This window comes from Arachis hypogaea, chromosome 14, assembly GCF_003086295.3.
Source record: "Arachis hypogaea cultivar Tifrunner chromosome 14, arahy.Tifrunner.gnm2.J5K5, whole genome shotgun sequence".
NCBI classification, from domain to species: Eukaryota; Viridiplantae; Streptophyta; class Magnoliopsida; order Fabales; family Fabaceae; genus Arachis; species Arachis hypogaea.
Window position 1 is genome coordinate 92273253 of NC_092049.1, and position 15187 is coordinate 92288439.

General features: G+C 38.1%; 1 protein-coding gene and 1 non-coding gene across 2 annotated transcripts; one reads left to right on the forward strand and one right to left on the reverse strand.

Moving 5' to 3' along the window:
* Positions 1-1194: 1194 nt before the first annotated feature.
* LOC112745067 (small nucleolar RNA R71) lies at positions 1195-1302 on the forward strand. Its single transcript, XR_003173014.1, has one exon. It is a non-coding gene; the product is annotated as a small nucleolar RNA R71 (small nucleolar RNA).
* Positions 1303-13444: 12142 nt separating this feature from the next.
* Positions 13445-14242, reverse strand: LOC140178632 (uncharacterized). The gene is made up of 3 exons (XM_072215836.1): positions 14167-14242; positions 14045-14076; positions 13445-13837 (listed from the first exon to the last, which is right to left on the reverse strand). The coding sequence occupies exons 1-3, from the start codon at positions 14240-14242 to the stop codon at positions 13445-13447; spliced, it is 501 nt and encodes a 166-aa protein (XP_072071937.1).
* Positions 14243-15187: the final 945 nt, after the last annotated feature.

Below are 15187 nucleotides of genomic sequence, written 5' to 3' on the forward strand. Positions count from 1 at the left end.
TTGACCCTAGGTCACACAGAGCCTTTTCAAAGGTCATGGTGCCTATGGTACAAGGTATTAAGAACTTTCCAGGATCTTGTCTCTTCAGAGGTAATCTCTGCCTAGTCAAGTCATCCAGTTCTTTGATGAGCAATGGGGTTCATCCTCCCAAGTCTCATTATCAAATAACTTGGCATTTAGCTTCATGATTGCTCCAAGGTACTTAGCAACTTGTTCTTCAGTAACATCTTCATCCTCTTCAGAGGAAGAATACTCATCAGAGCTCATGAATGGTAGAAGTAGATTCAATGGAATCTCTATGGCCTCAGTGTGAGCCTCAGATTCCCATTGTTCCTCATTAGGGAACTCCATGGAGGCCAGTGGACGTCCATTGAGGTCTTTCTCAGTGGCGATCACTGCCTCTTCCTCCTCTCCAGGTTCGGCCGTGTGGGTTATGGTGACGACCTTGCACTCTCTTTTTGAATTCTCTTCTGTATTGCTTGGAAGAGCACTAGGAGGGAGTTCAGTAACTTTCTTACTCAGCTGACCTACTTGTGCCTCCAAATTTCTAATGGAGGACCTTGTTTCAGTCATGAAACTTTGCGTGGTTTTAATTAGATCAGAGACTACAGTTGCTAATTCAGAGTGGCTCTGCTTAGAATTCTCTGTCTATTGCTGAGAAGATGATGGAAAAGGTTTGCCATTGTTAAACCTATTTCTTCCACCATTATTGTTGTTGAAGCCTTGTTGAGGCCTCTATTGATCCTTCCATGAGAGGTTTGGATGATTCCTCCATGAAGGATTATAGGTGTTTTCATAGGGTTCTCCCATGTAATTCACCTCTTCCATTGTTGGGTTCTCAGGATCATAAGCTTCTTCTTCAGATGAAGCTTCTTTGGTACTGCCTGTTGCTGCTTGCATTCCAGACAGACTCTGAGAAATCATATTGACTTGTTGAGTCAATATTTTATTTTGAGCCAGTATGGCATTCAGAGTATCAATCTCAAGAACTCATTTCTTCTTATTTGTCCCATTATTCACAGGATTCCTTTTAGAGGTGTACATGAATTGGTTATTTGCAACCATTTCAATGAGTTTCTGAGCTTCTACAGGCGTCTTCTTCAGATGAAGAGATCCTCCAGTAGAGCTGTCCAATGACATTTTGGACAGTTCAGACAAACCATCATAGAAGATACCTATGATGCTCCATTCTGAAAGCATGTCAGAAGGACACCTTCTGATCAATTGCTTGTATCTTTCCCAAGCTTCATAGAGGGATTCACCTTCCTTCTGTCTGAAATTTTGGACTTCCACTCTAAGCTTGCTCAATTTTTGAGGTGGAAAGAACTTTGCCAAGAAGGCATTGACTAGCTTTTCCCAAGAGTTCAGGCTTTCTTTAGGTTGTGAATCCAACCATGTTCTAGCTCTGTCTCTTACAGCAAAGGGAAAGAGCATAAGCTTGTAGACCTCGAGATCAACCCCATTGGTCTTGATAGTGTCATAGATTTGTAAGAATTCAGCTAAGAACTAATGAGGATCTTCCAATGGAAGTCCATGAAGCTTGCAATTCTGTTGCATTAGAGAAACTAATTGAGGCTTAAGCTCAAAGTTGTTTGCTCCAATGGCAGGGATTGAGATGCTTCTCCCATAGAAGTCAGGGGTAGGTGCAGTAAAGTCACCAAGCACCTTCCTTGCATTGTTGGCATTGTTGTTATTTTTAGCTGCCATGTTTTCTTCTTGTTTGAAAAGCTCTGTTAGGTCATCTATAGAGAGTTGTACTTTAGCTTCTCTTAGCTTTCTCTTCAAGGTCCTTTCAGGTTCAGGATCAGCTTCAACAAGAATGCCCTTGTCCTTGCTCCTGCTCATATGAAAAGAGAGAAGAAGAAAATATGGAATCCTCTATGTCACAGTATAGAGATTCCTTGAGGTATCAGAGGAAAAGAAGAATAGAAGGAGGAGGTAGAGAAGAGAGAATTTGAACTTATCAAGGGAGATAGAGTTTGAATTGCTCATTGAGGAGGGGTGTTAGTCCTTAAATAGAAGGGTATGAAAAGAGGGGAAGAATTTTCAAAAATAAATTAAAAAGATTTTAAAAAAATTAAAAGGAATTTGAAAATTTGATTGATGATTTTCGAAAACTAAGATTGGGAAAGAAATTAAGTGATTTTTGAAAAAGATTTTGAAATTAGAAATAAAAAAGATATGATTGAGACTTAATTTTGAAAAAGATGTGATTGAAAAGATATGATTGAGAAGATATGATTGAAAATCAAATAAAAAAAAGGAAAGTTTTAAAATTAAAGTTGATTACTTGACTAACAAGAAATTAGAAGATATGATTTTAAAATTAAAATTTGATTCTTTCTTAATAGGCAAGTAACAACTTGACAATTTTTGAATTAAATTACTAATTGTAGCAAGAATTTTCGAAAATAATAATAAATAAAAAATGGAAAGAAATTAATTTTGAAAGGATATGATTGAAAAGATATGATTTAAAAAAGATTTGATTTTGAAAAATTATGAATATTTGAAAAAGATTTGAATTAAAAACAAAATCTTCCCTCTAGTGTCCTCCTGGCGTTAAACGCCCAGAATGACATCCATTCTGGCATTTAACGCCCAAAATGCTACCTTTTTGGGCGTTTAACGCCCAGCCAGGTACCCTGGCTGGCGTTTAAACGCCAGTTTTCTTTCTTCACTGGGCGTTTTGAACGCCCAGCTTTTTTTGTGTAATTCCTCTGCTGAATGTTCTGAATCTTAAATTCTCTGTGTTATTGACTTGAAAAGACACAATTTTAAAATTTTTTTTTGAATTTTTAATGATGAGAAACAATAAAAATGCAACTAAAATCAAATAAACAATGCATGCAAGACACCAAACTTAGAAGTTTGTATACTAAGGACTATAACAATTTGAAAATGCATGTAAGAAACAACAAAAGACACAAAATAAGAGAAATTAAAGATCAGAGCACTGAAATCATCAAGAACAACTTGAAGATCAATGAAGAACATAATGCATGTATTCGAAAAATGCAAGAAGAATAAAGACATGCAATTGACACCAAACTTAAAAATTGACACTAGACTCAAAAAAGAAACACAAATTATTTTTGATTTTATGATTTTAATTTTTTTTTTGTGATTTTTCGAAAATTGAGTGGAAAAGAAAATAAAGGGATTCAAAATTTTTATTAAGAGTTCCAGGAATCATTGCAATGCTAGTCTAAGACTCCGGTCCAGGAATTAGACATGGCTTACTAGCCAGCCAAGCTTTCAATGAAAGCTCCGAAGCAAAACACTAGATATGGCCAATGGCCAGCCAAGCTTTAGCAGATCATTGCTCACAACAGCAAAATTGATAGAAATCAACAAGCTCTTGTGATGATAAGTTAAAACCTCGGTCCAATAAGATTAGACATAGCTTCACAGCCAGCCAGACTTCAACAGATCATCATGAAACTCTAGAATTCATTCTTAAAAACTCTGAAGAACAAAATAGAAATTTTTTTTTGTATCTTAAAAAAAAATTTTCGAAAATAAAAAGTAAAATTACCTAATCTAAGCAACAAGATGAACCGTCAGTTGTCCAAACTCGAACAATCCCCGGCAACGACTCCAAAAACTTGGTGCACGAAATTGTGATCATCAATGGCGCCAACAACTTGGTACACACAATTGTAATCTCAACTCTTTGTCACAACTCTGCACAACTAACCAGCAAGTGTACTGGGTCGTCCAAGTAATAAACCTTACGTGAGTAAGGGTCGATCCCACGGAGATTGTCAGCTTGAAGCAAGCTATGGTCATCTTGTAAATCTCAGTCAGACAGATTTAAATGGTTATGGAGTTTAAGATAATTAAAAGATGAATAAAATATATAATAGGATAGAGATACTTATGTAATTCATTGGTAGAAATTTCAGATAAGCGTATGAAGATGCTTTGTTCCTCCTAAACTTTTGCTTTCCTATTGCCTTCTTCCAATCATTCATACTCCCTTCCATGGCAAGCTTTATGTTGGGTATCACCGTTGTCAATGGCTACCTCCCGTCCTCTCAGTGAAAATGGTCCAAATGCGCTGTCACCGCACGGCTAATCATCTGTCGGTTCTCGATCATGTTGGAATAGGATCCATTGATCCTTTTGCGTCTGTCACTACGCCCAACACTCACGAGTTTGAAGCTCGTCACAATCATCCCTTCCCAGATCCTACTCGGAATACCACAGACAAGGTTTAGACTTTCTGGATCTCAAGAATGACCACCAATGATTCTAGCCTATACCATGAAGGTTCTAATCTTAGATTAGAAACCCAAGAGATACACATTCAAGCTTGATTGCATGTAGAACGGAAGTGGTTGTCAGGCACGCGTTCATAGGTGAGAATGGTGATGAGTGTCACGGATCATCACATTCATCATGTTGAAGAACGAATGGATATCTTAGAACAGAAATAGGCTTGAGTTGAATAGAAAAATAATAGTACTTTGCATTAATTCATGAGGAACAGCAGAGCTCCACACCTTAATCTATGGTGTGTAGAAACTCCACCGTTAAAAATACATAAGTGAAAATAGTCTAAGCATGGCCGAATGGCCAGCCTCAAAGATCTAAGGACTAAACGTCCAAAGATAAAAATACAATAGTAAAATGTCCTATTTATAGGTAACTAGTAGCCTAGGGTTACAGAAATGAGTAAATGATGCAGAATCCACTTCAAGGCCCACTTGGTGTGTGCTTGGGCTGAGCGTTGAATCTTTCACGTGTAGAGTCTTTTCTTAGAGTTAAACGCTAGCTTTTGTGCCAGTTTGGGCATTTAACTCCAACTTTTATGCCAGTTCTGGCGTTTTGACGCCAGAATTTCTATGCTGACTTGGAACGCCGGTTTGGGCCATCAAATCTCGGGCAAAGTATGAACTATTATATATTTCTGGAAAGCCCAGGAAGTCTACTTTCCAACGCAATTGAGAGCGTGCCAATTAGGCTTCTGTACCTCTAGAAAATCCACTTCGAGTGCAGGGAGGTCAGAATCCAACAGCATCTGCAGTCCTTTTTCAGCCTCTGAATCAGATTTTTGCTTAAGTCCCTCAATTTCAGCTAGAAATACCTGAAATCACAAAAAAAAAACACACAAACTCATACTAAAGTCCAAAAATGTGATTTTTATTTAAAAACTAATAAAAACATAATAAAAACTAACTAAAATATACTAAAAATATACTAAAAATAATGCCAAAAAGCGTATAAATTATCCGCTCATCAGTTACCCAATTGATGGTGAATGAAATGATATGAAGATGGTTAAGGCTTGGAGTTGCTTTGTTCCTCTGGATCAATCCGGTCTTACTGTCTTCTTCAACTAAGAATGATTTCTTGTAAGGCAGGCTGTATGTGATCGACTCCTTTCTTAAGGGATCGCCAATACTCCTCCAGATCTGAACCCCAGGGTTAGTGCGGATCCAATCTGATTGAGGGTGAAGCTCCTGCAGTTCATTCTCCTTAGTGATCATACTCAAACGCCATAGACAAGGTCAAATCTTCCGGATCAGAGAATGCTGCGCCTTTAGTTCTAGCCTCTACCACAAAGACGCTAATCTTCCCGTACCTCGGCTGAACTAGTGCTCGAGAAGTCCCCAACAAAGTCGTGGATTAGCCGTCTAAGAGATGTATGATCAAGCTAATGGTTCGTCATTGTCTAATGAAAGACTCACTCTGAACCCATGTAGAATGAGATAACCTTTTGTCGGTTCAACGCATTCATAATGATGAAGAACGGATATACATCTTAGAATAGAGAATTAAACACGTATTGAAATAGAATAGTAGTACTTTATTAATCCATAAAACTCAGCAGAGCTCCTCACCTCAACCTAGGAGGTTTAGAAACTCATACTAATAGAAAATACAATGATAAATGAAAATATGACAGAAGAGATTCGATGATCTAGTGTAGAAAGTCTTTAAATACTAGATTAATGACTAAGTATTACATAAGAAAGGTAAAACAGTCTTTTAGTGCTAAACTCCACTTCTGGGGCCCACTTGGTGAGTGTTTAGGCTGACCTTGATGGAGATCCACGTGCTAGGAGGCCTTTAGGGTGTTGAACGCTGGCTAGGGGGTCCTTTATGGGCATTGAATGCCGGTATCTTCTCTTTTGGGCGCTGGACCCCAAAATAGGACAGGAGGCTGGCATTGAACACCATTTTTGGGCCTTCAATTATGAAGCAAAGTATAAACTATTATACATTTCTGGAAAGCTCTGGATGTTAGCTTTCCATAGCCATTGAGAACGCTCCATTTGGACTTCTGTAACTCCAGAAAAGCTCTTTTGAGTGCAAGGAGGTCAGATCCGGACAACATCTGCAGTGCTTTCTCTGTCTCTGAATTAGACTTTTGCTCTAGCTTCTCAATTTCAGCCAGAAAATACCTGAAATTGCATAAAAATACACAAACTCAAAGTAGAATCCAAAAATGTGAATTTTGCACTAAAACCAAACTTAATAAAACATAAACAAACATACTAAAAACTATATGAAAATGATGCCAAAAAGCGTATAAAATATCCGCTCAATCAGTAGGAGTAGAGGCAAAGTGGCCGGAAGCGTGGATGAGATATGTAGGGAGATGGCAGAAGTTATTCAAAGAATAGCAAAAGAAAGTTTTGGTAAATCTAGAGTGATAGGACCAAGAGACAAGGAGTCTTGGTGGTAGAATGCGAGTGTACAAGAAAAGATAAAGGCAAAAAAGGGAGTACTTTAAAGAGTGGTCTTTGTGCTGCAATGTAGATAATTCAAAAAAATATAAGGCGGCTAAGAAAAAGACAAAAGTGGCTGTAAGTGAAGCAAGAACAAGAGTATATGAAGGTTTCTACCAATCTTTAGGCATAAAGAAAGGAGAAAAAGTATATATAGGATTGCAAAGAGCTGTGAAAAAGCGAAAGACTTGGATCAGATTAAGTGCATAAAGGATAAAGATGGAGATATTTTGGCTCAAGATGTGAAGATCACTGAAAGGTGGAAGAACTACTTCTACGAGTTATTTAACGAATGACAGAAGACTCTTCTGAGCTTGGTCGGTTATGCACGAGAGAAGAAAATCAAAATTTTGACTACTATCGAAAGATTCGAGACTTTGAGGTAAAAGAGGCTCTAAAGCGGACGAAAAATGGTAGGGCAGTAGGACCCAATAATATTCCGATTAAATTTTGGAAGGGCCTTGGAGAGAAAGGTATCAGTTGGTTAACCAAGCTTTTTAATGAGATTTTAAGGTAGAAAAAGATGCCAGATGAGTGGAGAAATAACACCTTGATAACCTGTCTACAAGAATAAGGAGGATATACAGAGTTGCAAAAACTAAAGAGGGATCAAGTTCATGAGCCATACCATGAAGTTATGGGAAAGGGTGATAGATCAGAGGCTGAGACAAGAGACACAAGTAACAGAGAACTAATTTGGTTTTATACCCAACAGATCCACCACTGAAGCTATATACCTGTTAAGAAGGATGATGGAGAGGTATCGTAGTAATAAAAGGGATCTACATATGGTGTTTATTGATTTAGAAAAAACATACGATATGGTGCAAGGGAGGTCTTATGGAAGGTTTTGGAAAGAAAGAGAGTAAGGATCGTATATATTCGTGTAATTAATGACATGTATGATGGACTACAACTAGTGTGAAGACTCAAAGTGGTATGGCATAAGAATTTTTTATTGGTATAAGATTACACCAGGGATCATCCTTAAGTCCATAACTTTTCACATTAGTCTTAGAAGTACTCACAGAGCATATCTAAGAGTCTGTGCTATGGTGCACGCTTTTTGCTGGCAATATCGTCCTTCTGGGAGAGTCAAGGAAAGACCTAAATAAGAAGTCAGATTTATGGAGAGAAGCTCTAGAAGTGTATGGTCTGCACATAAGTCATAGCAAGATGGAATATATGGAATGTAAGTTCGGCCACTGAAGGGAAAATTCTAATATAGAGGTGAAAATTGGAGAAAACATCCTACAAAAATTTAAAAGTTTTAAGTATCTTGAGTGCATCATATAGGATAATGGAGAGATTGAACAGAATGTAAATCATAGGATCCAAGCAGGTTGGTCAAAATGGCAGAGTGCGTCTGGTTTTATATGTGACAAAAAAGTACCTTTAAAACTTAAACGTAAATTCTATCGCACTACTATAAGACAGGCTATGCTTTTATGGTACAAAGTGTTAGGCGGCCAAAGGGGAGTTGATGCGTGAGCATCTTTTCCACAATTTCATAGTAATTTACATATAGATCTATTGAGTTTCTATGAGATTTTGGTGTTTTAGACTTGTTTGGAAGCTACTTTGATTTGCACTGTTGTTTTGATGATTTTAGGTAAAGTTCGGGTGAGTTAACAGAGTTCGTGCAGAAGAAAAAGAAGAATTTTTTTATCCTATCACCTGGCACCAAACGCCACTGTTGAGTTTGAAAAACTAATATTTAATTAATATGATGAACAAACATTATTACATTGCTACCAATTGTTTGTTTAATGTATTCGGTTTAGTGTGCAGGAAAACAAATTGATTTTCATATTGGCCCAATAAACAAATGAGCAAGTCCATCTTGATCAATATCAAATTCAGCTATTATATCAAATTGACCCAAGACTTAATGGCTGAACTTTGAAATAGAAAGAAACCCAGAAAGGCCCAAAGATCCAATCCCATTCAGTAAAGTAACTAAAGCTTTATACGGTTACCTACTCCCATGGTTCAAGAAACTTAATTCCCAAGTTCCAATTCAATTTAATTTTCTTAAAGCTTCCACCGAAATCCATCACTTCTCTCTTCTCTCTCCTCTCTTCCTTGCTTTGGTCACATCACTCAACCAAAGAAGAAGAAAAAAGAAAATAAAAACCACAGAAGAAAGGTTATGAAGAAAGGCAAAAGGAGTATTGCCAAATCAAAGCAAAGAAAAGGAGCTACAACCAAGTAGCTAGTCTCACTCGGTCAAAGCACATCAAAAGTATCTTCCCTCATTTGTGCTACACTGAAGAACCAAGAAGAAAACCACAAGGTCTCAAGCACAGAAGAAACAACTATATGGAAAAGGTGATGTCAACCATGGTCAGAAGTTCATCAACGCTCAAAATCAAAACTTGGGGCGAAAGTCAAGCTCAATGGTCAAGATTGAAGAAGCTTGAAGAAAAAGGATGAGAAAGAATAAGTGAGTTGCATGTAACAGATTTGGTTCTCTCTCTCTTCTCTGATGAAGCCACTACTAGTCTCTAGTGTTGGAGAAGAAGACGGTATTAGGGTTGAACTTGATTCAACCTTGAAAGTTTCACTCTTCTATATTAAGGGTGAACGGCCAAGGGTTGAAGGCAAGGAGAGTAAGTGAAAAGCATAGAGTTCACTTTCATAGCTACCCAAGCTATTAGAGTTCTTCTCCTTCATGTTATTCATTTAGTATTTTCTTTTTCTCAGTTTAATCTGTTTGAGTCTCATTGAAAAAAAAGGCAAACATGGTGAGATTTGTAAGAAAAAGCCAATGAAAGGTAAAAGGTAGTGAGTTAAATTATGAGAAAAAGCCATAAGATGTCTTAGAGGTTTTTTATACATCTATCTATTTTGTGTCATGATCCTGTGGGAATTTTCTTGCAAGTTGGGTTAGCACTTTGCTGTTAAAAGTTAGGTTGAGGTCTAGTCAAATTCGGATTGGGTTTAGAATTTGGATTTGTCCCAGATAGGATTGGGTAGATCCTAGGAAAAGATTGGTGATTGTAATCTTGAAAAAGATAGTGAAATTCCATCATAATTGTGATGGAGACTGGATGTAGGCTACATTGCACTAGGTAGCTGAACTAGGATACATCTGGGTGTTACTTCTTCTTCTCTACTTTACTTCTGTTTCAGTTACTCAGGAGACAAAATGAAAATGTCTCTCAACTAGTTACGAGACAAAAGTAAAAATATCTCCTAAGTTTCTTTGAAAAAGCAAAAGTACTATTCAGTAGAAAAAGAAGCTAAGATTCAATCCTCCCTTCTCTTAGCCACTGATAATCATCAATTGGTATCAGAGCTTGGTCTCAAAGAGATCAAGCTTTGCACCTTGGAGGAAATGTCCTAATGGTAAACAACAGTGGTTCTAAGTTAGTCAAAGATTTAAATTTCAAACTCACTTGACCAAATACAATTCACCTTGACCCTAGCCCCATTACAACCTTTGAAAAGTCCTCATGATAATTGTATACATGCATTGAATAATTGTTGATTGTTAGATGAAAAACAAATCTTGGAAAGTAAGATTAGAAGAGAATTGAGTGAATCAATCCTAAACACTTGAGCGATTAGAGTGTATACAAATCCGATGAGGGTTCGATTGCGCAATTCTATGCTTCCACCTATGTTTATCCTTTATCTTGCAAGTTGTAAATTCTTTTTAATAACTCTAATCAATTGTTGGATTTGATTTGATTTGATTGAGAATGCTTTAGCCATTATCTTCATATATATATTCTTGGAAATTGATTTATTTTGACCAAGTAGTTGCATGAATTGCATATAGATAGTTTGCATTGAATAAATGTGGATACCGCTTGTATCTTTCTTGAGTTTAGCATGAGGACATGCTATTGTTTAAGTGTGGGGAGATTGATAAACCACAATTTTATGGTCTATCTTGTATTGAATTTGGTAGATTTTATCAAATTTTCCTACATTTATTCAGTGAAATAGCATAGTTTTGTAAATTCTCCCTAATTTATGCTTAAGAGTGAAAATATGCTTTTTAGGCTCTTAAATTGCTAAAATTAGTTTATTTTAATTCCATTCAATGCCTTGATGTGTTTGTTAGTGATTTTAGGTTTAGAAGGCAAGGATTGAATTGAAGAAATGAAGAAAAAGCATGCAAAATTGAGAATTCATGAAGAAATAGGGATTGAAGTAACTCATGGCCGCGCGTATGCATGCCTTGCGCGTACGCATGAGCGGGGATTTTGTCAGGCGATGTGTATGCATGACATGGCGCGTACGCATGATACTCATCATGTGACTTCCTTAAAGAAAATGTGGTTGGCAATTTTTGGCTCATTCAAGCCTAGATCCAACTCATTTCTAAAGTATTTGAGGCCAAATTCAAGAAGGAACAATGGGAGAACAATTAGGTTTAGTGAGTAACATGCTTTAGGTTATATTCTAGAGAGAAAACTCTCTCTTCTCTCTAGAATTAGGGTAGATTAGATTAAATTTCATCTTAGATGTAGGCTTTGATCTTGTTTTGATTTAGTTTTCCTTGCAATTTCTTGTTATTATATCTTTGTTCTTAGTTTCTCTTGTTACTTTCTTTATTTTATCTATTTTAGTTCATGAACTCTCTTGTTAATTTCAATTTCCTTTTAATGGAATTTTATATTTTCATGTCCTTTGATGTTTGCTTTAGTTGCTATTATTGATTTCTTGCTTTAGTTAGTTATAGTTTTTATTGATTCTTGCATTTTACGATGTTTGCCTTTATTGTATTTTAGGTGTTTGATGAAATGTCACCTTTGGTTTTAGAGTAGATTTTTGTGGTTTTGGCTTGGGTTTGTAACTTGGAAACTCTTGAATTATCAAAATCTAATGTTGATTAGTGGTTGAAGATTGCTAGTTGACTTGAATTCCACTAAAGTTAATCTTTCATTAGGATTTGATTAAGACTTGTGGACTAGAGTCAATTTTGCTCACTTGACTTTCCTTCAATATTAGAGGATAACTAAGTGAGAGCAAAATACACTCACTATCACAATTGAGGATGATAATGAGGATAGGAATTTCAATTCTCACCCCTTGGCAAGACCTTTCTTAGTTAGTTTCTTTAATTGTTTGCTTCTTTAATTTCATTTCTTGTCTATCATTCTAGAAAACCCCAAAAATATCCCATAACCAATAATATGCATACTTCCCTGCAATTTCTTTGAAAGACGACCCGAGGTTTAAATACTCTCGATTTTTATTGGTTTGCATTGTGATAAACAAATTAAACTTTGATTGAGGGTTGTCTATCGTTTTGGATCTATACTTTGACGAGATTATTTTTGTGAAAATTCCAACCGAAAATCTCCATTTGTCACCCGTCTAGGACATCGCACCACCCGGATGGCATGATGCCCGCCCATCCAGCAGTAGCTATCAGGAGGAGTAGATGGTTGAGGAGATATTCTTCGAGGAGGCATTCCAGCTTCATACCACTGACCTAACATCGATACAATGCCTTTCCGACCAGTTCTGGACTGACAGGGAGTAGGGGTTTGGGCAGTTTCATCAGCCATCTGCTGTAGCACAGACGTCAACTTGGATGCCACAGCTATCGCCTGGTGCTTCTTCAGGATACGGGGCAGGGGTGACACCGGGTGTGCAGTATGCGACGCCACCGTCAGTGGACTACGGGATCTTGCTGACCTCATTCCGTCCTCAAGTGACACCCCCTTTAGCTCCACTACCTCAACCTCATCCTCATCTGCACCAGTATGCCCCCGTTCCTCACTCCCGGGGCTCCTATATCCCACCTCTCCCACTGCCTCTGCAGCGGCCACAGGATCATACTGCGCAACCCCACCCTCATGCAGACCCTCGACCCTTCCGACCTCAATACCATACACAGCCTCCCCATGTGGGGTTGGGCATCGGCTCCACTATCAGGATCCCCACCACCGATAATGTCTTGTTTTTTTTAGTCAATGTTATTGTTAAATTTATGTACCAGGTTATGAATGATGTATTGTAAAAGTGGAGCTTGTATGACTTGTTAATGTATAGTACTTTTATGTGTACTTTTTTGTTGTTGTTTGGTTTTATGGCAAAATCTGTTAGAACATTTACCATTAGTGATTATATATATTACAAATATAAACCTTTAACATAACTCGAAAGAAACCTTGCGACCAACCCTCGAATGGCTCTAACTCCTCAACGAGAAACACAAAATCTCGTCGATCACAATGAGTAACATGCATCTTCGGGATGCCTTGTCTATTCTTCTCAATGGCTGCCATCATCCTCTGAGAGAAGCGATTTCCAGCAGCCAGTTGTGACTGCACTTCCCTGCCCTCCGTTATGAACAACTGCTACAACCTCTCATACGTGATGTGCACAATGGCAGAAATCGGCAAGTACCGTGTACCTTTGAGGAATACATTGATGCACTCTGACAGATTTGTTGTCATAAGGCCAAACCGTCGACTGTTGTCACAATGTTAGAGCCATATCTCTTTTTTTAAACGACCAGTCCAGTATGCCATCTCTCGCGACAAACCTCTCAAGCCATCCAAGTACCACTCGTACCTAGCCTTGCTTGGACTATAAGTGGCGTTTATAAGGTATCGCTTGCCGTCGGTCGACTTGAAATGAGACATGAAGTTTGCGGCCATGTGTCTAATACAATAAGCGTGGAATACTCTAAGAGGTTGCCAACCACTATCATCGGCCCTTAATGTAGCTTTGATCACCTATGATCTATCAGAGATAATCAACAGACCCTCTTGTAGGGTGACATGTTGTCTCAAGTTAGTAAGGAAGAACGACCACGACTCCGTACTCTCGAACTCCACAATTACAAAAGCAATAGGGAGGATATTGTTGTTGTCGTCTTGTGCCACTACAATAAGCAACACCCCACCATATCTGCCATACAAATGCATCTCGTCGATGAAAACAAATGGCTTGAAATGCTTGAAAGCCTTAACACAAGATGGAAAAGCCCAAAATACTTTGTCAAACATGCCACAGTCGCGGACCAGAAGGTTCCTATCGTAGTAAGGTACGGCCTTGAGCTCACTAATAGTTTTGGGATAACAACTCTGTAGTGCCTGTACCACTTTCGACACCTTGTTATATAACTCCTGTCAATCCCGTATATCTGCGCAATTGCCTTGAACTTCGCCATCCAGACCTTTCTGTAAGAGGGTTTGAAGTGATAGCTTTGCCCGACTACACGTTGCAGGATAGGGATGCTGATGGATGGGTTGGACTATATCAATGGAAGGATGACCTTGTAGATGAGGCTGCTGTCCAACTGTCAATGGTCTTGGACATGGTCGGTGCTAGACAAGTATGCGCTCCACTATCCCTTTGGACCTCCCTAATAAAAAAAAAACATCCATAGTTGGAAACTACTCAATGTATAGTAATCATAAATGAGTAAGTATGCCTCAATTAAACTTGAACTCACCAGTATCCGAGGTTCTGTCAGAAGGAAACATGGAGACTTCATGGACATCCATTTGCAGCTTGACGGCAATGCGCATGGTACTTTAATCGGTCCGATTCAACCACTCAGTACTCAACACTTCTGTGAATACTGTAGTTCTTCACACCCTGTATTACTGCATCTCAGCATTTGAATCTGTGGCCGACCCGAAACTCAACCCCACCGTCTAGGTTGTAATCCTCTTCTCTGATGTTGGAAAATGGAGATTTCTCATGCATGGCGTCTGATAAACCACTATTTTATGATATATTTTGGACTGAATAGAGTGGGTTTTATCAACTATTCTCACACTTATTCATGTAAATTGCATGTTTTTAAGTTTCCTTCCAAATTTTGTGCTATGATTGAAAACATGCTTCCTAGACCCTAAAATTGTTAATTTTTAATTTTTAATTCTCCTTTATTACCATTCGATGCTGTGATGTGTTTGTTAAGTGTTTTTAGGTTTACAGGGCATGAATGGCTTAAAGGATGAAGATGAAGCATGTTAAAGTAGAAGGAACACAAGAAACTAAAGAGTTGAGAAGCGAGGAGCGATGCGCACGCATGGCTGATGCGTGCACGTGATCTGGAGCGTCTTTTAGTGACGCGTACACGTGGCTGACGCATACGCGTGGCCGACGCATACGCGTGACAGAGCATCACGTGCTGCACTTAACAGAACTCGCTGGGGGCGATTTCTGGGCTGATTTGGACCTAGTTTCAAGCTCGAAAATGCAGACTAGAGGGAGGGATGGAGCTAAGACCGGACACACTTCACTTTTCACTTTAGTTTTAGATTAGTTTTGAATTTTAGAGAGAGAAACACTTACTTTTCTCTAGGGTTTTTTATGTTCTTAGTTTTGTTTGGATTTGGATCTTGAGAGAGTTGCTGATATCTTCAATCGGAGTCATTTTTCTTATAACCTTCTTCTTTAATTTCATTTCCTTAATACTCTTTTCCATTTAGTTATTGAATTTATGTTTGGATATTGTTACTCCT

Coding starts and splice junctions, on each gene's coding strand:
- LOC140178632 (XM_072215836.1), bottom strand. CDS start 14,242: ATGCGCATTGCCGTCAAGCTGCAAATGGATGTCCATGAAGTCTCCATG. Junction 14,077..14,166: donor TGACAGAACCTCGGATACTG/GTGAGTTCAAGT, acceptor TTTTTTTATTAG/GGAGGTCCAAAGGGATAGTG. Junction 13,838..14,044: donor GGATAGTGGAGCGCATACTT/GTCTAGCACCGA, acceptor CGGGATTGACAG/GAGTTATATAACAAGGTGTC.